The sequence below is a fragment of the Hipposideros armiger genome, unplaced genomic scaffold, assembly GCF_001890085.2.
Source record: "Hipposideros armiger isolate ML-2016 unplaced genomic scaffold, ASM189008v1 scaffold_135, whole genome shotgun sequence".
Classification (NCBI taxonomy): Eukaryota; Metazoa; Chordata; class Mammalia; order Chiroptera; family Hipposideridae; genus Hipposideros; species Hipposideros armiger.
In genome coordinates this window covers 1,692,119-1,704,024 of record NW_017731485.1, presented here as the reverse complement: position 1 = coordinate 1,704,024, position 11,906 = coordinate 1,692,119, and the positions used below count along the sequence as shown (strand labels likewise).

At 50.0% G+C, this 11,906-nt stretch overlaps 1 protein-coding gene across 1 annotated transcript; it reads left to right on the top strand.

The window, feature by feature from the left end:
- The first annotated feature begins 6 nt into the window (after positions 1-6).
- On the top strand, positions 7-10,169 carry DCTN5 (dynactin subunit 5). Its single transcript, XM_019649939.1, has 6 exons — positions 7-150; positions 826-894; positions 1,537-1,655; positions 4,150-4,261; positions 7,580-7,682; positions 8,955-10,169. The coding sequence occupies exons 1-6, from the start codon at positions 103-105 to the stop codon at positions 9,050-9,052; spliced, it is 549 nt and encodes a 182-aa protein (XP_019505484.1). The 5' UTR covers positions 7-102; the 3' UTR covers positions 9,053-10,169.
- Positions 10,170-11,906: the final 1,737 nt, after the last annotated feature.

Here is an 11,906-nt window from a genome sequence, read left to right as displayed (position 1 = left end):
GCGGAAGTGCGGGAGCCGCCGGAAGCGGCCGGACGCGCAGGGCGACAGACGGAGCTGACAGACTTTGACAGGAGTCAGAGCTGCGGCAAAGACTTGGTGGCCATGGAGCTGGGCGAGCTGCTCTACAACAAGTCCGAGTACATCGAAACGGTGCGTGTGTCCAGGCGTCAGCCTGCGTCCCTTCGAGGCCGGTGTCCCCATCTTGTCCCTGCCCCACCCGGGCGGGTCCCCGTGGCGCGTAGGGTCCGGCTTTGTTATGTATTCCTTGCATGGCCGGTTTAGGCTTTTTAAATGTATTCCTGATTTCCTCGTAGAGATAAAATGCCTTCCAGAAGGCAGGACAAGCCTCATCCAAGTTTGGGGCTTTTAAGAACTATTTTAAAAGACTAACCTGTCGCCATTTATTACTATGTGCTAAGGAACGTTAGGTTCTTTATAGTCACTCCATGATGTGTGTAAATGGCTCCGTCAGCGTTGCTACTGTTGTTCTGCGTTTCATCGAAGTCTCCCAAGTCTGTGATATTGGTAAAGTCGTTATCCTGGCGTCAGGGCTGCAAAACCGAGGTATAGAATTGGGACTTGCACCCACGTCTCTGATGCCACCAGGGCTATCAGCACACCTGCCACCATCCCAATTCTGAGTCTGTTCCTTGAATCTCTGGTTTCCTGATCCATCCTTGCTTTTTTTTTTTTTTAATATTCTGGACTCATTCCGTTGAAGACTACACCCTGTTTCAAGTACTTTTCTCTCCGATAGGAGGTTTCTCGATGGAGACCAGAACCCACGCAGTTCGCTTACCCTCGTTTTCTGCTGTTCCCTTTCAGGCATCTGGGAACAAAGTCAGTCGCCAGTCGGTGTTGTGTGGAAGTCAGAACATCGTTCTCAATGGCAAGGTAAGGGACGAAGCCAGCTCCAGGCGGCAAACCTTTCTTTTCCACCAATTATCACATTAGCAGGGCAGGTAACATGTTGCCACAAATTATCACGTAAAATGTTGCCACGTCTTTCATTTATTGCTGTACATTTAAAAATTTATCTTTTCTTTTTTTTCCCTCCAAACTGGATTTATAGAATACAAAAGACATTCAATAAAAGGAGGCAACACCCAGGCCAGCTGAGTGGCTCAGTTGGTTAAGAGCTCGCTCAAGGGTGTGAGCTCTGAGCAACAGCAGTTCGAGTCCGGCCTGAGCTGAGCTGCCGCTGAGCTGCCAACAGGTGGTAGGATGGCTCAGCTAAAAAAAAAAATAAAAAAAAAATAATAATAAATAAATAAATAAATAAAAGGAGGCAACAGAAAGCATTTTTCCTTTTATGCCAGAAACATGATCAATTTTTCCATCATCTCAAGATGTTTTTTTATAGTTGGTTTGTTCAAATTGAGATTCCCAACTAGGTCTTAACCTTACAAGTTATTCCTTTGGCCAGAACGTGTGACTCAGTAGATCATAGCGAAACAGTGTCTTGTTACCTACCCATTTTTTGTTGTATGTTTTCTGACTATGTTGGTAATTTTTTACATGTGCTTTGTTTTATAGACCATCGTGATGAATGACTGTATTATCCGAGGGGATCTGGCAAATGTAAGAGTTGGACGTCATTGTGTTGTGAAAAGTCGGAGTGTCATAAGGCCACCGTTCAAGAAATTCAGCAAAGGGTATGTAATTTAATTATCTTGTTTCACTCTTGGGCAGACTGCCGCTACTGGTGGTGGTATCCACGCGTTCAATCGTCGTGTAAGGAACAGGTCTGGGCTGTTGTCTGGGACACTGAATTAGAATTCACCGAACGAACACAACTCTGGGAGTGGCTGGCTTAGTCTAGTTGATGGTTGGTTCCCAGAAACAGAATCCACTTACACTGGCAAAATCAAAATGGGTTCTGAAATGTTTGATGGAATCGAAGGGCGGATAATGGGGCCGGGCTTCAGGAGGGGCTAGAATCTGGAACCGGACAGCCAACCAGAATCCAGACAGCTCTGCTGTCTCCAACATTGTACTGTTTATCCGTCCTCCTCTCAGCACTTCTGCCTCCCTCTCTTCTCTCTCAGATTGGCCAACCTTGCTGCCTCAGCCCCGTATTTATATCACTTCTTCATTTAAGCTTCCAGCAGATAACAGCTAGGGATCTTAGGTCTTATTTCAGATTCTTGGGAGAGGGAGTCTGATTGGCTTAGTATGAGTTCAGTGCCCAGCCCTGGTCTAAAGAGCTGTGACCCAGAGGGCAGGGTCAAGTCAGGCCCACTGGTCTCTCAGTGGGAATAAGGACTGTCCCAGAAAGGACATGGACAGGGCAGGGAAACTGGCCACTGTGCCTGCTTCAGGTCGCTGTCTTTGTCTTTCTCGCCCTGAGCTGATGTGCTCCCCGGGCCTCCCTGTGGCCCATGAGCTCTCCATCCAGTGACTCACTAAGGATTTACTGAGTGCTTTCCTTTTGCCAGTCACTGAGTTATAAGCTGGGCATATCAAGATAGATAAAATAGTGTTCCTGCCTCAAGGTTCTCAAAACCTAGCGGTAGAAACACTTATGTAAACAGAGAGCTCTATCATGTGATACCACAGCGTGATAGCCACTATAGAATGTGAGACTCCTGTCACGGGTATGAACGTGGGGAAGGGGGCAGGGAAGACAGCAGCTAGCTGGAACTAACTCAGTACCTTAGGGCATATCCTGCAGGAATAATCCTGCGTCTCCCATGATGATGCTGGGCCCCAGGCTTTCCATGACATACAGGGATCGGAGCAGGGAGTCCCTAAGTCATTCATAGGAAAACATTCACTCATTGGCTCCGAAGGCTGTTGGGGGGAAGCCAGAAAACCTCGTGATAGGTACTCTTTTATGTATCATACACTGACTGATACTCTGCGAGAGGTGCCGACTCTGCCTTCCTACCAAGGTTATTGGGCTAGACATGGTCCAGGAAGAGCGTCAAGAATGAACATGGGGTTTACCTGTGAGTGGAGGGGTGTGTAAAGAAGAGTAGTTAGTGCATGTGAGAAATGAAAGCAGTAAGAACGTGCCAATAGCAACACCCGCGTAGAAGGTGACTGTGCCCCTCCCCCCGCTGTCCCGTGTGTACCCCAGCACCAGAACCAGACAGTGGTGCAGAGTTGGGAATGGAATTTAAAATTAAAGAACTGGCAGTCCTGCTGTAGACTGCGATGAGATCGAGGACTTCATTGCCACACAGGGTATAGACTAAAAATATGGATGGATTAAGAAAGATTTAAAGAAACTATCAGTCCATGGAGGATGGGTGTTATCTCTGACAAGCTACTCCTGGCAGAATAGAGCACAGGACTGGGAAGAGCCAGTGAGTGCCCAGCTGCTTTATGTTCGTGCCAGCCCAAACACCGCCCATCCCAAGGCACTGACATTGCTTGTAAATGTGATGACAGAGCCACTGTGAATGACACGCGAGGACTCCTGGAGCGTGGGAACAATGTCAGAAGTCTGCAGAAAGCCTCCTGACTCCTACTCATCCTTCAAGTCCTGGCTTCCATGTCACTTTCAGTTAAGCTTTACCAGCCTGCAGTCTGGGCGAAGTCTCCTTGTTAGATACTCACATGACATATTTCTTCTCTGTGGCCCTTTTCACAGTTGCAACTAGTTACTATATAACATTTACTTAATCACTTTTTTTCTTCTCCTGATTGTAAGCTCGTCATGGGCAGGATTGCATCCTTTTTCTTGCCGCCATATCCCTAATTCCTGGCATAGAGTCTGGTATATATTAGGCACTTGATAAAATCAGTGAATATGTAAATTTTCAGGATGTTGGGTGCTAGGGTTTATATCCCATGAATCTGACGTCAGTCCCCAGGCATAGTATAGAGCAGATTACTAAAAATGTGATCTGTGAGCATTTTCTAAGGAAGCAGGAACAAGCAAACACTCATTTTTATTTGGTGCCAGTTCCTTGAGCCTTGACGGTCTTGCCAGTCTTCCTTGCTGTGCCCTTACATATTTCTCTGGCCTGATATTTCTGATTTTGAGTAGGCCCATTCATCTTCAACATTACGGAAGTTCTCTAGCGTGAGGACTCTTTCCGTGCGAGCAACAGTCTTGTTTGGATAAGATGATGACGTGGTGATCGCAGCCTGGAGCTCTGTAAGCCTTGACCTTTCTTTGTTCGTCTTCTCTTTCTGCAGCGTGGCATTTTTCCCTTTACACATCGGGGACCATGTCTTCATTGAGGAAGATTGTGTGGTCAACGCAGCTCAGATCGGCTCTTACGTTCACGTCGGCAAGAACTGTGTGATAGTGAGTATGGTGGCGTGGCCGGCTGTGTGGCCTCCCTTCTTCCCAGCCCCTGTCCTTCATGTCAGTGGGCCCCTGCCCCTGAGACCAGGCAGGTAGCAGTAGTTTCTGGGCTACCGGAATTAACTGGATTTGGAGCTTTTCCTAGGCGTTGCTCATCACGGCTAAGCTTTATCGAGTGTTTTCCCTCTGATGTTAAACTCTCCCCTTTAATTGTATATTTGCTGCTCACAACCGTCCGAGGGCGGTAGGTGCTGTTATTATTGCTACCTGCAGGCCTCAGGTCTTAGGGGCTTCAATGAGTCTGTGACATGGAAGAGCCGGGATTTGAACCCACTGGTGTGAATGGCCCTGCTGCTGTATGGCCTACCTGTTCCCTTAGGGAACTTAGAGCCTAGTGGGAGCGGGGAGCCAGCTCTCTCCTGGCTAGGACTCCAGCACTAAAGTATCAGAAAACTTGCCGCAGCCAGGCAGCTAACATTCTGGGAGCTACAAGATCACGGCAAAGATGGATGGTGCAGTGGGGAACCACATGCTGCAAAATCACCCCAAGCTGCCTGTCACTTAGAGTCAAGGGAAGTGGCTGTGCTGCCAAGTGTCTCCTTCGTGGTCCCTCATTGTGTGTTAGGGACAGGAAGTCCGGCTGGGCCTGCTGTTGAAGAAGGGGGCGGTAGGGGTGAAATCTGCCTGCCCCCCTCACTCCGTGGACCAGGCTGGCTTTCCAAGCCACTGCTGACACTTCCCTCAGCAAAGTGAAGACAGCACCATAGCAGCACTGCCCTTCAGCCCTGCCCGTTGAGCAAAACGTCTGCGGGGCTAAAATCCCAAGGCCATTGCCAAGGCTGGGGAGTTCCAACCCTCTTGTCACGTCCTCTGCTTCTGCTCCACTCTTCAGTGTGTTAGTTGACAGGGTGACATAATCATTGCTCAGGGTTGGTAGTGCTTCTTTGCTGAACCCTTACAGATTCTCCAGCAATCTCAGGAGAAAGGTTCTTTTAAAATTCTAGAATCTCAGTGCTAGCTCTGAGGCCAGCTGGCCCCGTGACACACAGACCCGTCCTAGAGCATCCGTCTGGTAGTCTGACTTCTAGTGGATACATGAAGGAGCTCCTGTTAATCGGAATCGCCCAGATGCCTGCAGGAAAGGCCGCACAGGCGATGCTGATAGGCTCCGTTGTGCAGTGAGATTTGCATTTACTACCTCGAATCCCAACAGCATCCCTGCAGGTTTGGTTTTGCGTCCTTTTTCACAGGTGAGGAAACCAAGGCTCAGAGATGCTAAATAGCTCGCATCAGGAGACAGGTAGCTTAATGCCAGCAGCATGTAGCTCTTGAGCCTTCCTTGGAAAGTTACCCAGGAAAGAAGAAAGAAGTCATTTCAGCTTTTAACCTCCTTGGCTGTTGCCAATCCAACATGTCCAAGAAGTACCTGCATTTTTATTTTACTGCTAATGAACTGATCAATGTACCCAGAATGCTCTGGAACCCAGTTGAGCATCGTATCTCTAGCCAACAAAGTGGGCACTTCCGGCTGTGTGGTGGCTGGTGGCACACAGTGAGAAGATTGGTGCCCACTGTCCTTCTCTTCTCGGGACAGATCTGCTGTGGACAGATCCCTGTCTGTGGCTGCTCCATGCCCTGTGCGGCCCATTCTGTTCCCCTTTCTCAGGGCCCCATGTGCTTAGTCTGAGTTCTTAGGAGGTCAGGGGCCATCTTTGAGTTAATTTGGGAGTCACCAGGGAGCCAGCCTCCTGCCGGAATTTTGAAATAACCGAGAGCCGGTCGGTCATTCATGACAGAGAACTTTGCAGAGGAGTGAAGAGCTGCAGTTGTGACTTGCGTCCGAGCTGACGATGTTGCCAGTTGTCACCAAGGCTGTTACCCACCCAGCTGGGGACAACCCAGGAGGTACTTGAGAAATTCAGGCCTTAGAGGTATAAGCTTTTTAGAAAATCCACTTGGCAATCTACCTGGAAATTCTTGGAAGTACATCTGATTTGGGTGTTTAGTAATGGGGGAAATTTGAACACAACCAATCGAAGTATCTTTCCTTTCTTGGTAAAACCTGAGATCTGGACGGGTTAGCACTACCCTGGTATTCCTTTTTTTTTTATTATTTTTTATTGTGAAATACACATTTTTTAGAATTAGTTTCAGCTGTACTGCCCTGGTATTTCTTAGGCATTCCCAAACACAGGCCGATAAAGACCGGTGCTCACAGCTAATAGCCTGAGGCACAGCCCTAAACTCCATACGGAGCCCCTGCCTGTCCTGAACCCGGGGAACAGCTTAATCTCCCAGACCTTGCTTCTTGCCCCCAGAATGCCAGGGTGATTGCCGAATTGAAACGAGACGGCAGTAGATCAAGGTTAGCATAAGGTTCAGCCTGAACCTTCAGAATGAATGGATGCAAACCACGGGTACAGACATGGACCCTAATTTCCCAGACAGATGGCTCTAGGGGTTCATTTGATGTCGTGAAAATCAGTCTCCTTCCCTTTTTTTTTTTAAATTTAATGGGGAACAGTGTGTTTTTCCAGGACCCATCAGCCCCAAGTCAAGCAGTTGTCCTCAATCTAGTTGTGGAGGGCGCAGCTATGTGGGAATCGAACCGGCAACCTCAGGGCCATGAGCCTGCACTCTAAACGCCCAAGCCAACCGCCCCCCCCCTTTTATTTTCCTCTGGCCAGCTCTCCGGCAGGACTCCCTCCTGGAAACAAGGGGGCCGCTCCCGGCTCCCATCCTGAGCTCTAGAAACCCCACTGGAAAGAGCCTCTGTTCCCAGTGGTCCCAGCAGAAGCTCTTCTGTGGGGACTCATCTGACCAATTGGGCTCTAATGCCCATCCCCTCATCCAGGCGTCAGGGTGGGCACTGAAGCACATGGGCCGAGATGGGGCTGGAGTGGTTTCCGGGAAAATACAGGTTCTGTTGCCAGAGGGGAACAGATGTTGGACGAGCAAAACAACAGATGCCCACTAAATGAAAGCAGAAAGAAAATTAAACAGAGCCTTGGCAGACCAAATTTCACGTAGTCTGTAACACCAAGGATAACCAGAACTGCCCTAGCATACATCCCCCGCCCCAAATGTACACACACACACACACACACACACACACACACACACACACTCACTCACACTCACACCCCTGCCTCTGGCTTGTCAGGTACCATCTGAGGAGGGAGCGGTGGCCACGCCTCTTGTCCCTGTCCATTGAAGGACCTCACTAGTGGAGAAAGTATAGAGTGCCTTCCACACTGCAGACTAGGCGACGTGTACTTTTTCCTGACCAATTTCCTAGTAACAAGATTTTCATTTCAGGGGCGCCGGTGCGTGTTGAAAGACTGCTGCAAAATTCTTGACAACACAGTATTACCTCCGGAGACTGTGGTGCCACCATTCACCGTCTTCTCTGGCTGCCCAGGTAACCTTGGCTGATAGTTATTGAAACTCAAGTTTCTTTTCCTTCACAAAAGTCATGCATGTAATTTCTGCCTCTGATAATATGTTGGTTTCGCTGACTTAAAAATTCTCCTGTTACAAAGTACCTAGAAATGCTGTCTAAAATATAACCAGTGTCTTTCTAAATGCATAATTGGACAAGGAAATGACTAGAGTCAGAGCAAAGAGGAAACTAAACAGAGGGTATAATAGAGCGTGCTCCGGTAGATGCCGCCTTCAAAATCCTTAGGGATTGACACGGTGTGGGGATGACAGCTGAAGCCTGCGTCCGCCCATGAAATCTCATCCCTCAGTTAGGACAGACCTGTCCCCAGCACAGGAGGAGCACAAACAAGCATGCCTACCTTGGCCTGGACTCTGGGTAGAAAAACAGCCTATGCAGAGAATTCTCACTGTGGCCTCGCTTTCATGTTGGTCAGGCTTTGAGTTTATACCTCCTGCCCTGCCCAGGGAAGCCCAAGTGGAAAAGTTAGCGTAAAACCCATCTGAGACCAGTGATTGCTCCAGACCACGCAAGAGAATTAACACATCCCCTTCCCGCCTTGGCTGACAGAATGCCCCAAGGCAAACCTCTCGGCAGCTCTTGTGCACATATAGTGCGACTGGGAGGGTTATCTGTGGAATAAATTCTCAGATGTGGGATCGTCAGGTCACAGGATATGAATTTTGAAGTTTTGCTGGATACTCCTCCATTGCTCTTCAGAACAGTTGTGAAGGGCTACACCTCTACCCGCGCTGTAGGAGAGTGCCTTTCTGGGAATTTTAGCACGATTGCCCATCTTCTGTCTTCCTCTAGGACATTTCTGTCCTACTCCTGTCCACGATTTGGCTGTATCCAGCAGGTGCTGGCATCGTTGAATAACAGGCCGGTTTCTTACCTTGAGAGTGCTCACCGCCCAGGAGGTGTCACCCCAGACTCCAGGGGATGGACAGATCCGTGTTTGGAACAATCTCTGACGTAGTCGTCATATCATGTGCTCATGTGCTGGCCTCTTTAACCTGGCGTAGATTTCTCCATTTGGAGAGCAGTATTATTTATCCCACCCACACACGAAAATTCACATCATCCAAAAGTTACGGTCAGTGGAAATAACCTGTTAGCACCAAAGATGGACAACCTAGCAGCACGCCAGCATTCATGTCTAAAGGAAAGGGCCCCTGGGGTTTGTTTGCACAGAAAGCAGAGCCACAGGCCTCCCCTGGCTGCTCGTGGTGACTGGTCTTTCTTCCCCAGGACTCTTCTCAGGGGAGCTCCCAGAATGCACCCAGGAGCTGATGATCGACGTCACCAAAAGCTACTACCAGAAGTTCTTGCCCTTGACACAGGTCTGAGGTCCCTACCTCATTCTTGAATTCGCTTGAGCTCTCAGATGAGCTGGGGGACAGAGTGAGCCAATCAGCATCTGCGAAGAGCCCTTGTGTCCTTGACACCTTCCTTCCTTTTGGTTGTTGAGGTTTTTAATTCTTTAGAATTTCACCATCCGCCCTGGCTCGAAGCTCTTAAGACTTGAATAATAGAACATCTAAGGAGTTGTCTCCAAATGCTGCGCTTCAAGTGTATCTATTAACAGCCACTCATGCCATTATCTGTGGGACCGACTCCCCGCACTCCCACCCGGGGCGCTGGGTGGGCACCGGGACACACTGAGAGCACTCTGTCCCAGTGGGCAGGGTGTGCAGCCGGGGTGCTGCTGTGGTCCTAAGCTCCCCACCCCCGTGGGTCAGCACCACCCCAGTGGGTCACTCCCAGCTCCTGCTGCCAGTAGCCACAACTGCTCATAATCTTGAAAACGAGAGCACGTGTGGCTTTTCAGAGCCCAGATTCCTGTTGGCACGGAAACTTGAAGGAAGGGTGGCTAGCATTTCTCTTATTTCCCAGTGACCTTCCCTGTCTTCTAACCGAGAGTGACTTTCTAGCATTCTGTTCTAGGGCCTTTGGGCTTTCACTAAAAGGGTGGCCGTCAGCACCCAGATTTTATTTTTGCGAAGTCCAGGTTCAATGGACAGGTCTGGCAAGCCGCCCCTTGCCTCAGGGCGTTTGGGGGCAGCAGTAAAGATGCGGTGTCGGTGGTCCTTGTCCCCTGGCCTCGAGCCTAATCATGTGTACACACAGGGGCCTCTGACAGCCGTGCTGTGGGCACAGAGCCCCGAGCAGGTGCCGTGGGTATCACCTGCTGATAGCACAGCCCTGCCGGTTCTGTTCTGACCTCTTGGGTTAGAAGGAAGATGTGGAAGTGAAGGCCCAAGAAGGTTGGCCTGGCTCAGTGCTCTGATTCTCCTGCCAGGAGGGGGACAGCTCAGCCTGGAAGGTCAGGGTCTTGGCTCAATACCCAGGTGTGGGGCTTGCAGAACCGGTTAATGTCATTATCTTCACTTGTTCGATGTAAAACTGCTTCCTTGTTTGTCATTTTTTTATGTTTGTACATTAAAAGATTGACATGCAAACCAAGTCATTTGAAGGTGATCGCTGTCCCCCTCCAGCGACAGCATCCTCTGTTCCCCAGGCACTTTGTTCCGTGCCCAGTGCCCGCTGCAGGCATCACTGGCCTGTCCCCGGCTCACCCCGACCCTGTCAGGTGGATGTCATTCCCATTGACAGGTGAGAATAGTAGATGACTTGGTGCAGTGGCTGACCCAGGAATCACGGCCATGTCTGTCTGGCTCCACAGCCGTGCCCTTCAGCTCTGCCCTGGTGAGATGGAACGAACTTGCCCGTGGAGCACACCTGCGGTGCATCCTGTCTGACAGCAGCAGTTTGGGATGGTTGCAGGCTCTTTAGCCATTTCCTGGCCTTTCCCCGAGTTACCTTCCCCTTTCGTGCTACCAAAAAGGTGAACCTTGGGGCTGACAGAGCTCTGGTGCCCCCTAGGCTGACATGACAGCCTCTTGCTCCCTAGAGAAATCTTCCAGGTGACCCAGCAGGCCACCATCACATCTGTGTGTGAATACCTTGACACTTTATGTGGCTAACTGTCCTTTTTCTTTTCAATTTTACTTTTGTAGTTTTATTGAGATATAATTTTGTGACTGGCTAGTTTGTTGGTAAACAACCCAAATTAAGAGAACGTGGTTTTGGGTGGGTTTTTTGAGCCTCTTAAAACAAACACAATTTTAAAATCTTTTAAGTAATTCAAGTACATGACTCCAAAAGTCCATCCAGGTAGGAAAGAAGGGACAGTAATGAAGAAGGTCTGCCCATCCCAGAGTCCGGCCCTGCGCTCTGCTTCCCAGAGGCGGCCACCAAGCAGGCTCTGGGCTCTCCTACCAGACAGTCTGCGTGCGCACATCGGGCGTCTCTGTGTACACCACCCTCTGTAGACAGGTGTGTTCACAAAGGTGCGTTCACACAGGTGCGGCTGTGCCTCTCTGCTCTTGGCTGCTCTGACTCGATGTGTCTTAGGGCTGGCTCCGTATTGGCACACGGGATTAAAAACAGCAGGTGTCCACCACGTGCCAGGAACCCTCCTGAGACCTCGACATTTATGAACTCCCTGCAACTCCTGAGAGGCAGGTACATGTAGAGCCAGGTACACGCACTCTCCCCATGACGGAGGCTCAACCAAGAGCCCTAGTGTACGATCCAGGCCTCTGTCTCTAGAGTTCCTGCTTCTAGTCACTGGCTGTCTCCCTGTCCACTCTTACTGCTCTTGGTCTCAGGGGTACCCCCTGAGCGGCACCTTAGCCTGGATTAGGGGGCCCAGAGAGGGTATAGCTTAGCCAAAGTGGAATTTTCAGTGCAGAGCCATGTGGAGGCTCGTCGTCCACCTGGAACTGCTTCTCCATGGACCATAACACCCATGGAGGGCCCTTGTCCAGCTCTAGGTAGACTTCTAGTGATGCACCTGTGTTCTTGTCTGAGCCCACACTGGCCATGAGCTCCTGAGGTGGCAGGCATGAGCCTGTGGGTTTCCAGCTCATACTTCATGGGGGTGATTATTTGGATGTGAGGTCCCGCTCTCCCTAGCCTCCACCCCAGGCAGGACCCCTGGTGCAGGGATCCAGGTCAAACGGTTGACTTATGAACCTCCTGATGACCGAGTCCATTTTGCAAGGCTGCCCAGGGCTGTCATGGTTGGTTGGCATCTGTGGTGGCTTCTGCATAACGACCTGAGCCAGCTCCCTCAGCCTGAGGCCGCAGTTCCTTTCTTAGTCACTCTGACCCAATATCTGGGTGACGGCAGACTTG

Excerpts from the sequence above, each read along its gene's own strand:
- DCTN5 (XM_019649939.1), top strand. The coding sequence starts at position 103 with ATGGAGCTGGGCGAGCTGCTCTACAACAAGTCCGAGTACATCGAAACG. Across the intron at positions 895-1,536 it reads ACATCGTTCTCAATGGCAAG|ACCATCGTGATGAATGACTG; the intron begins GTAAGGGACGAA and ends TTTGTTTTATAG. Across the intron at positions 1,656-4,149 it reads TTCAAGAAATTCAGCAAAGG|CGTGGCATTTTTCCCTTTAC; the intron begins GTATGTAATTTA and ends CTCTTTCTGCAG.